General features: G+C 33.1%; 2 protein-coding genes across 2 annotated transcripts; one reads left to right on the plus strand and one right to left on the minus strand.

Annotated features, from left to right (window-relative positions):
- Window positions 1-4,084: 4,084 nt before the first annotated feature.
- Window positions 4,085-5,401, plus strand: LOC125828225 (peroxidase 66). Its single transcript, XM_049507540.1, has 3 exons — window positions 4,085-4,298; window positions 4,393-4,581; window positions 4,759-5,401. The coding sequence occupies exons 1-3, from the start codon at window positions 4,098-4,100 to the stop codon at window positions 5,320-5,322; spliced, it is 954 nt and encodes a 317-aa protein (XP_049363497.1). The 5' UTR covers window positions 4,085-4,097; the 3' UTR covers window positions 5,323-5,401.
- A 710-nt stretch (window positions 5,402-6,111) lies between these two features.
- On the minus strand, window positions 6,112-10,242 carry LOC125828228 (uncharacterized). The gene is made up of 4 exons (XM_049507542.1): window positions 10,097-10,242; window positions 8,822-9,069; window positions 6,735-6,945; window positions 6,112-6,458 (listed from the first exon to the last, which is right to left on the minus strand). Exons 1-4 carry the CDS (start codon window positions 10,232-10,234, stop codon window positions 6,336-6,338), a joined length of 720 nt encoding a protein of 239 aa, XP_049363499.1. The 5' UTR covers window positions 10,235-10,242; the 3' UTR covers window positions 6,112-6,335.
- Window positions 10,243-16,580: the final 6,338 nt, after the last annotated feature.

Raw genomic sequence — 16,580 nt, forward strand, 5'->3', positions numbered from 1 at the left:
GTGCAATTTTAACCTCACATCTTATTGTTGGAAAACATATATGCACAGCGGAAGCATACTAGAATCTTACTGCTTACATGAATAAAAGATAATCAATAATCATTTATGCTAGATCACATAATCATGCTAGAACACATAAACATATTGAAATTTAATTCGATAAATACCTCTTGAAGCGTGAACAGATACCTTCAAGCGAATCCCCAAGTTAGACAGACCTTCAAGTGAATCTGCAAGATAGCTATGGTCTTCTACAGTGATCCCAAGTTCACATCTGAACTCTCTCAATACTTGGGTGGGCAAGTATGAATAGAAAACTAATCAATCTAGGGCAAGAAGAATCCCTAATTATAGAGATTTCTTCACAGTCCAAAGAGGAGAACCAAACACATGTTATTTTTCTTCAATCGAAAAATACACGCTAGTTTTCTTTTTATAAGAAAACTAACGTCTCTCCCCTTTTCCCTTTAGAATTAGGATTCTGAGTTCTAGTTAAATATGGGCATTGGAGGGACCACAAAATTAATTACTGAGGCTTCCTATTATGAAAATAATTCCAAATAATTGATTTGAATTATTCTTACCATAATAAATTACAAATCATTCCACTAGAAATTCGTAATTGCACTCCTCTATTTATATTTCGTAATTCCCCATTAAATACTTATGTAATTCCCCATGTTAAGATTTCAGATACTAATCAATAAATTAAATTACTGACGAATTTAACTTAATGATTAATTTCCTTTAGAGCACTACTTAACTTATTTCATGTGTCGGATTCATAAATCCACTTGCAAGGTTTGACACGATGAAAACTTATAAGTTTCTCAAAAAGACATTTCAATCAATCTCTATAACGAGACATGGATTTCATCAACTAACTTATTATTTCACCAATATATATTATTATCATCCAACTTACCAGACATATTGACCCATCTCAGAATCTCACCTTTTAATAAATCAAAATGATAATTAATATATACAAATCATAATAGTTATATCAGGATTAAGAATATAAGTACATTTAATAGTTTAGAGAATATGTTTTGTCAATCAGTCTAAAACAACTATCTCTACTCGATCCCGTTCAATACATACAAAATGCACTAGCACAAGAAGTTGGAACTATACCGTTCCCATAATCAAGATAAATTACCTATAATCTTGTGCTACAATCGTACCGATGACATGTCCAATTTCCATACTAGATTGTGAACAAAAAACTTTATACTTATAAGAACCGATGATTTAATCCTCTGTGTATAAGCTAAAACTCTACACACTAAATCATCTACTATATAAGTAAATAGACATCATAAACGAATATATGATCTATTAAAATTGAGCAAATATTTATTCTATAATAAATATTATTTCTTAACACATGGTTAATAGTATATATCCCAACACTTATTTCACTATTTTACAAGTCAACATACATATCAGACTTCTTGTGAAACTAATTACCCACTGAATATTACTATATACTAGTTTAACTTGATATATAGTGTAAAACGTGTACAATATACTCTTAATTAATTCATTAAAATAACAAACCCTGGAATAATTAAAGCTTCTGTTGTTATAATGTACGCCTACTATAAGGAAAGTTAGTAGTTTAGTGGTGGAACTGTTTCACCCATAATTATCAGAGGTTTCAGATTTGAATTCTAGATAAGGAGAAAATCATGTTGGGAACGACATTCCCAAATGAATGATGCACGATTCGAATTTAATCAGGACATCAATACGGACTCAGACATCGGGTAGGAAAAAGAAAAAAAACTCCAACCATAAGGTAGTTATTCTTTCTTTCTTCCCCTTGAATCTAGGAGAAGTACTATCTTTTCAAGTACAGCCAAGTTTTTTTTTTTATGTATGTATATACGTGTATACCTCTTAGTACCTTACCATCTGTTTGCCTTGAAGCTTTAGACCAACCTGAAAGAAACAGATTAACAACCGTTATCTATTACTTCTTCTTAGTTGATATTAAGTGAATGACTGAGATTTTTTTCATAGTTTAAAATAAGTGAATTACTTAAAATTTAAGAGAATTGTTCCTTTTTAGTATATTTATTCTTCATTTAATGAGATTCTTAATTACTTGACATTTTTAATAGAATAATTTAAATATAATCAAAAGGATAATAATGAAAAATAGTCTTAAATTTATGTCCTTAAATATATTTCTTAAGAGGTGTACCAAATTTCAACAATTCACTTAATATGGCCTAGAAAAAGTAGAAACAACTTGATAATACTGTGTACACATCATCCTCCTCAGACTTCATTAGTGAGACTATATTCTCATGTTATATACATTAGACAAAAGGATTTTTAACGTTCTCCATGGTGCGTTAATTACTTCTGTTTAGCATATATGTATCTCTCTCTCTCTATATATATCATGTGCTTCTTACTCTTTCCATCTTTGACTAAAACAGAGAAAAACTCTATGTTCTTTGTGTTTTACGTTAAAGAAAAACTCCACACATAATTACATGAATTTACATGATTGATTATTTGAATTTTCACCACATTACACTTTGTTTGGATGATTGTTATGTATTATTTTATAATGTATTATATTGTATTTTTTAAAGAAAAGTAGGGTACGGTTAGAGCTAGTATGAAAAAGTACACTAAAAGATGAAATGTATTAAATAATAAATAAAGACAAAATGGGAAGAAAATATTAAGCTAACAACGCGATCACACTAAATCACATAAGATGGGTCTTTTCGTCGTTACCTAACGATATTTAAATAATACAATTCACAATAATTTAAGTAATAATTAAAACAAAAATATATTTAAACTAACAATACAATACAATACAACATGTAACAACCATCCAAACGAGGTGTTAGTGAGGCCCATCTCTCATTTTTCTTTCCCTTACCTCATTTTTTTTTGGATAAATTACCTATATACACACCTTTATTAGTTTATTAGTTACCTTGTAAATAGTATATCAAGTGTTCATAATTGAGTTCTGAATTTAATTTGTACATACATAAATATATAATTTTTTTCTTACTATATACATTATCTAGACTAAAGTTACTTACTTTGGCGAACTATATATATACCTCATTTTCTGGTCCGACCCTGATTCCTTGACATTAATGGAGAAGCTTTTTTTTCCTAGACGAGTTTTATAGATTCACCAGTACTTTCCACTCGTGAACTATTTATATATGTACAAAAAGAAAAAGATTTTTTTTTTTTTTTTTTTACATTTGATATGATTATGCTTATTCTAAATTTACAAAATCTAAATTCCAAATTCTCATCGTAACTACGGAGTTACTATGCAGGGAAAACATATTGCATATATCAGATGATCATCAGTTCAACAAGTCCCGTCTTTAACAAGCATGCATGCAAGGTAACTTCCAGCGCATCATTATTAGTTTGCCTCGTTTAATATGTCAATACATTTATTTAATAGAGGTGGTGATGGGAAACCAGACTTAAAAAAAACACACATGAATGACAATGTGAAATCCACTCTTCACACACCCTCCCATGCCAAGACCGGACATCTGGTGCGTGAACAATTATATTTGATATATGAGAGTCCAATATCATAAATGAAAATTGGAATGAGTACTCATGTTCTGATAAAGAAATGAATTTCGAGTCAAACAATAAGGAATACCCAAGCTAGCCATATTAAAAAGACCACTCTATCTCTTAAAGGGTGATGTAGACTCTTGATCATCCCAGTGAAATAAAAGCAAATATATTTGAAAGAAAAGAAATGTCTACTAGTAAAAGAATGTACTATTCTTGGAGTTGTTAGTAATGTTGTTGATCGTACAAGATAAAAAAGCATCGCTGGAAATGCTTAGTCTCAAAGCACAAAATAAGCTTCAAATTTCCTAAGGCTTCCCTGTTTTTACTAATTGAGTGACTTGAAAGTACATATTAATATCTCCATGCACCAAACACCAAAAATACTATTTGTTTATTTGATCATTCCATGCTATATATACCCAAAATCCTGTTTCACAATCATCTCATCTTCCTTTCAAGTTGCAATTAATTAATTAAATCCTTAGATACCAGTTTAAGCATAATTAATGGCTCCTTTTTCTACAATCTTTTTTCTTATTTTGTTAATAGTCCCTCTATGCAGTGCAACTCTTGGAGTTCAATACTATGATCAAACATGTCCTCATGCTGAAGATATTATTTATCAAACAATTCGCAATGCTTCGTTTTTTGATCCTAAAGTCCCAGCACGTATTCTCAGGATGTTCTTCCATGATTGTTTCATTAGAGTATGTATTAATTGTGTGCATAATGCAAGTCATTATATTATAGATGCATGAAAGAGATGGAAATTGAAACTGTTTTGTTAATGATTATTCACAGGGATGTGATGCATCAGTTCTACTGGATTCAACACCAGAAAACAAAGCAGAGAAAGATGGTCCGCCTAACCTCTCTCTTGGAGCTTTCTATGTGATTGATGCTGTCAAAACTAACCTCGAAAAGGCTTGCCCAACAACTGTTTCTTGTGCTGACATAGTTGCCATCGCAGCTAGAGATGTCGTGGCCATGGTACTACTTCATCATCCTCCCTACTAAATTGTTAATTCACGAGCAGTAAATAACACTATATGACCAGTTAAAATATACTACTAGCTAGCAAGGCGTTGTCAGTGTATATAAGTTAAATTCACTGATTAAACTGTAATCATAAGCTCATAAATACTTCATGTCTGATCAATTTTGTAGTCTGGAGGTCCATACTGGAATGTACTAAAAGGAAGAAAAGATGGAAGGGTGTCAAGGGCCAATGAGACAGTAAACTTACCTGCTCCATCCTTCAACACAAGCCAACTCATTCAGAGCTTTGCCAACAGGGGATTGGGAGTGAAAGATTTGGTTGCTCTTTCTGGTGGACACACACTTGGATTCTCACACTGCTCTTCATTTGAAGGCAGACTTCATAACTTCAGCTCAGTGCACGACACTGACCCGAGCTTGAACGCAGTATTTGCACAGAGCTTAAAGCAGAAATGCCCGAAACCCAACAGTGATCGCAATGCAGGACAATTATTGGACCCAACTTCATCAGTATTTGACAACAACTATTACAAGCAAATTATTTCAGGCAAAGGTGTTTTTGCATCAGACCAGAGTTTGTTGAATGACTACAGGACTGGATTGATTGTTAAGGCATTTGCCAATGACCAAACTGTGTTCTTCAGGGAATTTGCTGCTTCAATGATCAAGCTTGGAAATGTTGGTGTCCTTGAAAATGCAGAAGTTAGACTCAACTGCAGAGCTGTGAACTGAGAAATGAGTGTGTTTGTACCTATGTTTGTTCTTTTTGCTGTCTAATAACTGAGGCTTAATGAAATACTAGTATGAAATATCTATGCACCTTGATTATTCCCTTGTAAGGTGAAGAGGTAGCAGAGGAAGAATAATATCATCAATGTTGCTTGTTGTTCATAATCTATCCTCTAAATTGTATTCACCGTACGCATACAGTTTCTTTCAAATATTCTGTCATCAAAATTGAGATATAATACAAGCTCGTAGATTCTAAGATGGGGTACACATATCAATGTATTCCACCTACAAATATTAGCTTCTTCTTAAGTATCTCAATAGATTGCAATAGAGACATTAATTTTACTCTATGACTACTACAACTACATACCTAGTGTAATCCCACAAATGGAGTCTAGGAAGGATAAAATGTTAACAGACTTTACCCCTACCTTGGGAGGTAGAGAGGCTGTTTCCGACTAAGTTGCACGAACTCTTCACTTGCGATGTCGCACCCGTGTCGGATTCACCAAAAACACACTAATTTTGGAGAATCCGACACAAACAGTTCGAGCAACATACGTTCTCGATAGACTCTCGGCTCAAGTAAAAGCATTTCACAGCAGTTCAATCGAGAAAAACAATAATTGTGCTCTATGATTGACAGTGCCAATTACGTAAGAAGCAACCAACTCAACTCCCTCCAAACAACAAAATTATAAAGGAAAAAATATCAGACATCCCACCTTTTCCTGTGAATATTAATGAAAGTAATCCTATCACCAGTCCAGACTCATGAAAGATTCAATGTTTAATCCAAGTGCTTTTTCCAGTGTGATACAGAAGTATAACTGAAATTCTTTACAGGGCAACGCCCGAAGCAAAAAGATTTATGGCAGAATACAGCAGTAGTTTGACATAAAATGAAGTTAGAAATAGAAGTAGAGGAATTACAACAAGTTGAAGAGATTTTGTGCTCATTAACTCAACGGAGTTTAGAAATCAAATATGATTCATTTAGGCTTAGCATTTGTTCAAGCAAATACAACATCAGATCGTAATATATATTTGATACCCTTAGTGACATTCCGAGCTTCATGCAACATACATTTATCCCCGTGAATGTGAACAAGAGCCATTCCTTCGGTCGGAGGTACCTATACAATGTTAAATATAAATAGCATAACAAAATCAGATTTTTACTCAAGAAAAGCATGCCATTATTCTCTAATTGATGCCACATTATGCAGTTTACAATAGGATATATAGCATAACAAATCATGATTGATTGATTGCCTTCTATGCAGGTAACTGAAATATGAAGAAACACATCTAAAATAAGTAATACATGTCTACATGTGTGAAGGGCAATCGGGAATGGGAACATTGAAGAAAGAGTGGGAGTGGCATTTCTGAAAAGGGGAGAATAGTACCTCGGCAACCAAAGCGTTTCTTGGACCGTAAAAGACAGTTTCCCCTCCAACAAGGCTCTCAGACAATGAATCCTGAGAATCTTTATCAACTTTGGTTTTGGATTTGGGACCACCACTTAAATATATTAACAAAGTGTAGTGTGTGCGCTTCCCTTCTCCAATGGCAACACTTTCATCAATATGCCGTCCAAATCTCTGACCAGCCTTGTACCTAGAGAGCAACAACAGTTACTTGATGAGGACCAAACATTTGTTATAATGTCCACCTTACCATGTACTCAGGAAAAGGAAATGAGAATCACAAATGTGGAGAAAAGGAAAAGAAATGGCTGCGAAGGCCCTGACACCAGAGGGAAAACTAAGAGAATGTTTCAAACAAGCGACACTAATAGTATACAAAAGTTTATTAAACAGATAGCAACTAATTGTTATGTTAGACATCATCAAACCATATATAATTGAAGTATATAATTTGATAACTAATATAAAGAGAATAGTGCTGTGAAGGCCCTTAACTATTTAATTTGTGGATATTTTAACTCAACAATATTTTGTGGCAATTATTGTAAAGTGTCAACTTTACATAACATAGTAAATTTCTCCTTCTGTCATCTTTCATTAATTATACAGTTACTTTACACAATTTCTTCCTCACAGCACAACACCAGTGCACCAACCCTCTTCCTACTTCTTTCTTCCTCCTTGCCCCAACAGCTCCCTCAAACACCACAGCACTGGTTGCAACTTCTTGCTGCTACTTTTATCATCCCTTTCTTACTTACTGCTTTATTCCTTGTTATTTTCTTATTCATTCCAAATTCCACTTTCAAATATCATGTATTTCATTTCAGCAGCTCCAACCAAAAGTTGAATCTTGTAAAGACTGTATTACTTTGTATGCCACATTTTCTTCCAGCACAGCAGAATAGATACCCCAAGGTTTGCTTGTCTTCCTAGCTATATCTATGCTACTGATTGTTTGAGAAAACTTAAATTGGTTGTGAGTTTATAAACTGTTTTGGGAATCAAATCTGGTTTTCCTTCTTGTGGACTTGTGGTTTCTTCTTCTTTTTTCTTTTGAACTTTTGGTTAGCACCGAAGTCTGAATTCATTTCAAACAAGCAACGAAGAGAAAACAATAAAAAGGAAAGGAAGAAGAGAAGAAGTTGGGGATGGGGAGTTACTTGGAAGAGGAAGTTGCTGCTGGAGGAATTGGGGTGGGATGGGTAGCAATTGGGCGTGGAGGAAGAAAAAAGCAAACAAACAACGGTGAAGTAAGAGGAGTGAGGTGACACAGTGTTGTGCCAAACTGCCACTGAAGAAACAAAAAACAGTAAAGAGTCCATATTATACCCAAGAGCCTAACAGTCCATTAATGAAAACTGAAGTAAGGGCAAGTGGTTACGTTTGAAAAGCTGAAGGGGTCAATTTGCCACAAAGAAAATGCTAAGAGGGTAAACTGCAACAAGTTAAATAGTTAAAGGCTACACCGCTTTTCTTGATACAAATAGTGTTACCTCAAAAACATTCATGTGATTGCTACTATTTCAGATTAGGAAAGGGAATGGTAAGTTGACAAGCATTTTGTACATAACAGTCAAAGCAGTTTAGACATTTCGTTGAAATTACTGGAAAGAAAACAGAAACAAGATGGATGTACTTGGTTAGAAGGTAAAAAACACGATTCATAAAACTGGAAGGAGTTCCCAATCTATTTGATATCATAAGCTTCAAACAGTCACCTATATGTTGACTACCTCATGACCCTTCAAAGCAAGAAACTATCAATACTTCCCCAGAAAACCAGGAAAAATCAGCATTCAATTTGTTATTTATCTGCTGCCATATGGTATTTTGGATTTTCACTATCTCGTCCTGCATCTGATGATCGCTACCACCACCATGTAGGTAAACGACATGGTTGATTATGACCTGTTCAATCTAGTCAATGTCTATCAAACTCAATAAAGTATATTTCTTAAATATGCCACATTTTATCCAAATAAGTAAGTTTACCACACAGCAGGGCAAAGGATCACATAAATGTCATAATAATATCACAGTTTAATGACGAAAATACACCTAACCTGTAAAATCTAATATTGGGGTTCAATCCAACAGCAACTTTGCCTCGAATTTTGATGTCAGAAAATAATTTGTTCAGTCCAGCTCTCCACATTGCATCTGCAAGATCAGGATCATGCATAGATACACGATCATTGTCTCTATAAGCTTCGCCATATGCAGGACCACGACTTCCTTGGTGAACAAACCCAATTGACTCTGCAGTTTTGACAAAAGCCTTTGATTCAGCTGGAGTAAGGAAATTCTCAACCTGAACAATATAAGCAAATAGAGGAATTATTAGAAGCCAATAATAGCTTCATCATTAAATTAAGGTCTTGTGATTTGACATCATGATTCAAGCAAAGATGAGAGATTCTTATTTCCTAATGTGATAGCAAAAAGGTGTCCGGTTCGACTCTTGTCAAATAGGCAAGTTGGTTGATTTTATCTACGATATATTCTCCTACAGTTTCTCTGTTCCGATAATCACATCAAGAATAAATCCTAATCGTAGCTCATAAGAGATGTTCATTATTTTTGTTATTTTGATTGAACATGGTGAAAGTAGCAAACTTTAATTGTTTATAGTAGGGTAGGAGGTTCTTCAACAACAAAACACTCTCTCAACTCAATTTATTTGATAGACTTCTTATTTAGATTTCTCAGATTGTCAACCAACGAAACAACAATGATCAAAGGTGGAATCATCCAATCTAACTGAAAATTCTTACAAGTGACACACACCTGTATCCTTCAACAATTTTAAGCAACCTTCTGGCTTCACATAAACATTGTAAGCTAATTCAGTAGCTACACAATCTTATTACTTATCCCCCCTCCCCCCGAACTATGAACTTCCTTGTTTTGGAGAAACTCATTATCAATTTAGCAAACCAACTACATAACAACAATAGAAGTAACGAGCTTCTCGAATATAAACATGAAACAATAAATCCAACCTGATTTAAACTTTAATTCATAATCATTTAAACAAAAAAACATCAGTGATTCTAATGCATGACACAATTGCTAAATCAACAAACAGAGCAGTAGTAATTAAGCTCAAATCACTCACAATTATGACAAATGTATCAAAATCTCAAGTTATAGGGGTTATGCTTGAATTATTTAAACAACGAGTTTCATGATTTGCCTAAGCTTCATATCATTAACAGCATGTCCCGTCAAAAGAAAACCAATATAAAGAAGATAAACAAACAATCAAAAATTAGTGGAAAATTTAGGCGAAAACACAACAAATTTTAGTGTAAAAAGGGGAAAGAATGAATCCGTACGGTAATGAGATCGTTATCTTTGAGGCGATTGACCTCAAGGTTTAATTTGAGTTTGATTGATGGCCACCCAGATTCTCTTCTCTCCTTCTTCCCATCATTTTTTCCTTCTTTCCTCCTTTCTGCCATTTTTCTCTTCATTCACACCTTTTTTCCCTTTCTTATATTTTCCTCTGCCTTTTATTAAAATTAAAATAATTTCTGCAAAAGTATGATATTTTTGGTGGGTTTAAAAGTTTCTTGGGCCGCGATGACATGTTTCCTGGGCTTGGTATCTCTATTGAAAAGGCCTAACAATTTGGACCGCGAAACCGATTAAACAAGGTAGTGGATAAATTGACATGGTTTTATAGTGAGCAAACAACACAAATTTCACTAATTTAGAGTCTAATTACGTGTCTTTATTTTAATTTTTGAAATTATCTTTCGTATTATATTTATTTCGTCAGATACATGTACTTGGCACACTCAAATACATATGGATCAAATTAGGTGTAATTTGTTCTAGATATTTTAACATTATATTCAACCGTCGTTCACATATATCTAGGATATGTAACTCTATTCTCTTGCTCGTCTCTCTTCATATGTATATATATTTTCTAAATGTATTTGGAATGTATCTAGTACTTTAGGTATATATATTTGAGATACACTGACTCTCTCGGTCACTTCTCCTCTATCTCACTCGCCTCTCTCCCAACGTATCTATATTTCAAAATATATTTGGTATAAAAAAAATACATGTATTTGACTTTAAATAGTATAGAATTACTAATTAGCGAGACTCTGATTATTTCAAATTACTTAGTAATTATAATAGAAATAATTGTGTTAGATGGTTTTTTCTTTATCAATTAAGAGAGACAATTTGCATCTATTAGCCCGATTTGAAAAATTGGCACAAAATAGTTATATATATATATATATATATATATTGCTTCGGCTAATAAAAGTAGCAAATAATGACCCACAAATTTTTTGTATATGTTTAGTTTTTTCCAAATCCGTCCAAAAATTTTATTCTTTATTTTCCATCGCTCAACCTAAAATCTTTGTTCTTTCATCTTTTTCTCCTAAGATATCTCTTCTTAGGAGAAATCTCTTCTTTCTTCTTTTCATGTCTCCTCCTAAAGTCTCTCAAATTGATTGAATCTCTGCAATGTTCATATTTTGATTAATCATTTGAAAATTTTCAAAAAAAATCAAAGGCTTTTCTATGATGTATTGGTATTAGACAACATATTTGATATTTTTAACTATGAATAATTGTTAGTTTTTAAACAACGATAGTTTTTTTATAATATTCTTTTTATTATATTAGACAGAAAATCACTTAAAACGGAAAAGGAAGCAAAATGAAGCTAACGACAGGACTGACAAGCAATCACACCTTCGACGAGCCATCAATTTCGCATTGGTATATATCCCAATTGATGAGATAATTTTATCAATTCCATCCTCCATACTAAACAACTTATAAGAAATTATAATTAAAAAGGTATTTTGTACAATTTCATCTTGTTCTCTTTTCAATAACTACACTTTTTTTAAGAATAAGAAACTAATATTATTTCAAGGACGAAATTTTCAACCGGAGATAAGTGGATTGAAATTGCAAGGGCTGGACATAGAGAGCATGATGAACTATTACCTAATATAAGGATGAAATGAATAAAAATAATTAATTTTATTTTGATTTCATAAAATGACAAACATTCCTTTCGTTTCATTTTACTAAACTCATATTTATGACCTGCCTTCTAAAATTAAGATATATTTCACAAAACTATTTTTTTTTTTAAAAATCACCAACGCCGTGAGGTTCAAAATTAATAATTAAAAAAATAATTGAGAATCACCACCTAATTTTAAAACTTTTCTAAAATTAGCATATAAATTATTTAACAAAAATAATCCAAGAACCCAATCAATTCTAACTAAGGGGTCGTTTGGTTTGAATCAGTATTTTAGGCAGGGGCGTGAGACGAGACATTTTATGTCGTATGGGGTGAGACGTAAGCCTCGAGATACGGGGCGTAAGTCATATAGATCTACCGGGCGTAGTCTCATGTATATTTAATTTTATTACTAAAAAATATAAGCAAAAGTAAAACTTTTAATTATTTTACAAATAAATTTTAATAAATAACCTATAATGTATAGAAAAAATATTCTGATTTTTATTTGAGAAAGGTATAAATAACCATGAAGAAATAAAGTATTACAATTACTATTTGAGAAATATCGTTACATAATAATAAAATATATGATTTAAAACAAAAAAAAAGTTAACCCCCACCCCCCGAAAAAAAAACGCACGGGGCTTACGTTTTTACGCTTGGAGCTTACGCCCCAAATTCTAGGGCATACGCCCTATGGATCTACATCTTCAATTTGCGGCTCAGAACTACTTTAACACGTCCTGCCCCGAGACTCGCCCCAAAAAAAACATTTTTGAAAACACTGGTTTGAATACAAGTTATGTTGGGATAAGTATGCTAGAATTAGTTATCCTAACACTATTTCTTATTGATCGTTTGGATTGTTGTACTAAAAATAATAACCATCACATACTTCTTTAAAATAAGTGGTTTGATTACAAAAATACCTTCTTATTTAGTTTTTTGTATATATATTTCTTATAGAGTTTTAGTTATTCATTCTTAAAAACAAATCTCCACCTTAATTAGCTTAATTATTTTTATGTATGAATTTTCTTTGTGTTCAATTATGTGCCAATTTTGGAGGCGTCAATACTCCACGCTAAAGGAAACATATTGAAACAAACTCGATTCCCAACACAAACACTGATATATAATATTTACTGGATACACATTACAACGTTTAATACACACAACAAAGTAATAACACACTAATTACGAATAGATCAACATAGAAGAAGGTAACTAGAAAGGGATGAAATACTAGAACAAAGAAAGGGGATGAGAGATAACTGAAAGCCAAAGCTTCGACATAATTTACATAACCGTTCTTTCTAATCCCTAGACCTTTTTAACAATAGCTAATTGGGCCTGGATCCCATATAACACTCTCCAGCATATTACTCGGCCCAATAACTCCATATAAATCAGTCTCACTCAAAATTCCTAACACATAGGCCCGTACAAAGTCAACTTGATTCACAACAATACTCTCATCCTCAATAAGAACTTTGTCCTCAAGGTTCGGGTAGAACAATATTGATTTATTACGGCAAACTTGTTAAGACCTGGATATGTGTTAAAAGTTGCTTTAACAAATATTGTATCTTCTCTATCTTCCTGATCAATCCTTTGGAGGAAATATATCAATAGCCACTTGACTAAGGCAATATCAAAGATGACATTCTCATCAACATTTGCATATGTTGTAATTGGAAATACATCAATACAGACTGACAGGAATTCCAATGACAATGTTGCTACCATTTCGTTTTTAGTCAATACACTGATGTACTGGTTAATGTGGTTCATCATTGTATCCACATTATGATAGCAACTTCAAGCTGAGACCATACAAATGTAACATAAGTCCAGAGAAAGACATTAGCACTTGCCATTAATATACCACAAGGGGTTGGATAAAAGCAATAACTTTTTTAAAATTCAAGTTTTGCACATGCTAGATAGAACCATAAAGTAAGATTCTGAGCATTGCTCACTCCTTGGAATTTTTGATAGACAACTATACGACACATATTGCATTTTATTTTATTATTACCATCCAAATCTTCAACCCATCTATATTTACCACATCGCTCTGTCGTCCACTTTGCAAGAACATGCTCATGTTCTTGTTCGAAGATTTCAAATAGTTGTTGGTGATCTACTTTCTGAGAATTCCAGCAATGCACCATCCATTTTTTAATTCCACCACCAACAAGGAAGGATTCTTGTTGATGCACAGTTAATACACAAATAGGTCTCTTAAGTTGCTTTATATTCACAGGAACATCTTGAGTTTGGATGTGGAACAAAATGCCACTATTCAAATTGTTTAACTTCACAAACTGCCGATGTATTCCAGGATCCCATACATATAAAAATATACCCTTTCCAACTAAATTACTTTGAGACCCCAAACATTTAAGATCATAACCATCACATTCAACAAGTTTAGGACGCATGTCCAAGGATAAAATAATAGAGCAGCCAACATAGTTCCAGTTCCGACCATCATTAGTAACTTTGCTCATAAGTTTGGCATAATTGAAAGTGTAAGAAATAAAAGGCATCTCCTCCCAACGTTGAGCAAGCCCGACAGGGTAAGCAAACAATTGATTCCAACGATCATCTAAAGTTTTGCATATATCAAACATGGAAAGGTCACATGTAGTAGATACTATAGAATTAATCCAGAATGAAAGCTTGTTTGCATTTGCAATCACAAATTCTATAGGTATGTTTCTGATGGTTACAATTTCCTCTTCATCATTCTTGTCTTCATTTTCAACAGCATCACCACAACTATTTTCAATTTTGGAAACAGAACTTACCAGATCATTAGGGGTAATGAAAAATTCAATAGGCTTACTGGATGTATAGAGAGAATTTGCATCTTTGTGCCTATCAGACGATTCATCGAACACCTTGTGCGCATTGGTATTGCTTTTGCATTCTGACCGTTCACCGTTATATTGCGATAAAAGTGAATTGGTTATGTTTCTCCATTGTGGATGAACATATGTATGACTTGGGAATAGTAAACCTGACTCACCGAGGCTATCCTCACAACAATTTTGGTACTCCGTCACATATGTTACATGTTCGAAATTAGCAAATCTCCCTCCCGTGGACTCAAATCCTTTTTGTTTAAATCGAATTCTCACCATATCAGCAAAATGCAGCCAATCAATTAGTTGATTATTTCTAAATAGCCATTGGTACCATTTTAATGCTTCACCATCAAGGTAGAACAACGCCACGTTAAGCTTCTGATCTTCCTCAATTTTATGGAAATTGAAATAATGCTCTGCTTGGACTATCCAAGCCTTCGGATTCTTGCCTCGAAACTGTCATAATTTTGCATTTGTAACTGTATTTTGAGGTTCAAAAGATGTAGCCTTTCCCCTCAAAACCTTCAGCAACATCGAACGAAATTCTGTGAGATCTTTACGGATATAATCCTTTATTTCTCGTATTGAATCATCAATGAAATCCTTGAGTACTCTATGGTCCTCCATTTGAGAGACCTCTGGATGAAAGCACCAATGAAACAAACTTGATTTCCAACACAAACACTGATATATAATATTTACTGGATACACATTACAACGTTTAATACACACAACAAAGTAATAACATACTAATTACAGATAGATCAACATAAAAGAAGGTAACTAGAAGGGGATGAGATACTAGAACAAAGAAAGGGGATGCGAGATAACTGAAAGCCAAAGTTTCGACATAATTTACATAACCGTTCTTTCTAATCCCTAGACCTTTTTAACAATAACTAATTGGGCCTGAATCCCATATAAAATTCTCCAGCATATTACTCGACCCAATAATTCCATATAAATCAGTCTCATTCAAAATTCCTAACACATAGGCCAGTACAAAGTCGACTTGATTCACAACACATATGATGTGATCAGATCAGAAAACTCTTTTACATACACATTTACTATAAAGATGAAGCAACTTATTACTTAAATTTTAGTTGTGAATAATCAGAAATATAGCAGAGTTTGGCCTCAAACAATAACAATCAGTACAACAACAATAAATTGGCTTAAAATGCATTTGTACGATTTAAATGAAATATGTGCTTAGTGCTTAATCTATCTTCTTCTCAACAGAAACGTAAAATGGACAGCAGCATAGAGGAACTCAAGATTTTCCATCCAAAATCACTATATTTATATGACAATACCATATGTCCAAGTCCAATAAATGATTAACTTCAATACAATTTGAGTCTTGGGTAAACAAAAGTTGAAACACTCGCCCATTTCCATCTTAATAGTTGTGTATATATTGGGTGATTGACATTTTCTTCACAACGAACTAGCAAAAGCACGAATAGGTAAAGTGGTTCTTTTTTGAGACGTAATGAGATATGTACTTTGTTTAAAAAACAGAGAACCAAAAATATCAACAAGAACTAGTATTAAAGGATAGTTTTGTCGATAAATTTATTCCATGACAAATTATTATAAGACTATTATACCATTTCTTGGGAGGAATAACTTATTCCGATTCTATTTATTAATTTTGGAATAAGCTATTTCAAACTTTCCAACCAAACACTAAATTAAGTGCCAGAAAATATTTATTCCAAATAGCATTTTTTGGAAACAACATTGGAATAAAAAAAAAAAAATACTAAAAAACAGTCCAATAGTTTGAACAAGAAATAAGAGAATGCAACAAATACATTATACTTACTGGAGAACAAACAAATGATTGTAACTAGTGCGAAGATAAAGCAACAGCAATGACGCTTTGGCTCTTTTGCCAGAGCTAGTTCGAACAGGGGTTCG

Source organism: Solanum verrucosum, unplaced genomic scaffold (assembly GCF_900185275.1).
Source record: "Solanum verrucosum unplaced genomic scaffold, falcon-dt-bn FXZP01000047.1, whole genome shotgun sequence".
Classification (NCBI taxonomy): domain Eukaryota; kingdom Viridiplantae; phylum Streptophyta; class Magnoliopsida; order Solanales; family Solanaceae; genus Solanum; species Solanum verrucosum.

Bases quoted from the DNA above. Each gene is read 5' to 3' on its own strand.
- LOC125828225 (XM_049507540.1), top strand. From the start codon at position 4,098: ATGGCTCCTTTTTCTACAATCTTTTTTCTTATTTTGTTAATAGTCCCT. The intron at 4,299-4,392 runs GTATGTATTAAT...GATTATTCACAG, and splicing joins TCCATGATTGTTTCATTAGA to GGATGTGATGCATCAGTTCT. The intron at 4,582-4,758 runs GTACTACTTCAT...TCAATTTTGTAG, and splicing joins CTAGAGATGTCGTGGCCATG to TCTGGAGGTCCATACTGGAA.
- LOC125828228 (XM_049507542.1), bottom strand. From the start codon at position 10,234: ATGAAGAGAAAAATGGCAGAAAGGAGGAAAGAAGGAAAAAATGATGGG. The intron at 9,070-10,096 runs GTACGGATTCAT...TATATTGTTCAG, and splicing joins AAGATAACGATCTCATTACC to GTTGAGAATTTCCTTACTCC. The intron at 6,459-6,734 runs GTACTATTCTCC...AACATTGTATAG, and splicing joins GAAACGCTTTGGTTGCCGAG to GTACCTCCGACCGAAGGAAT.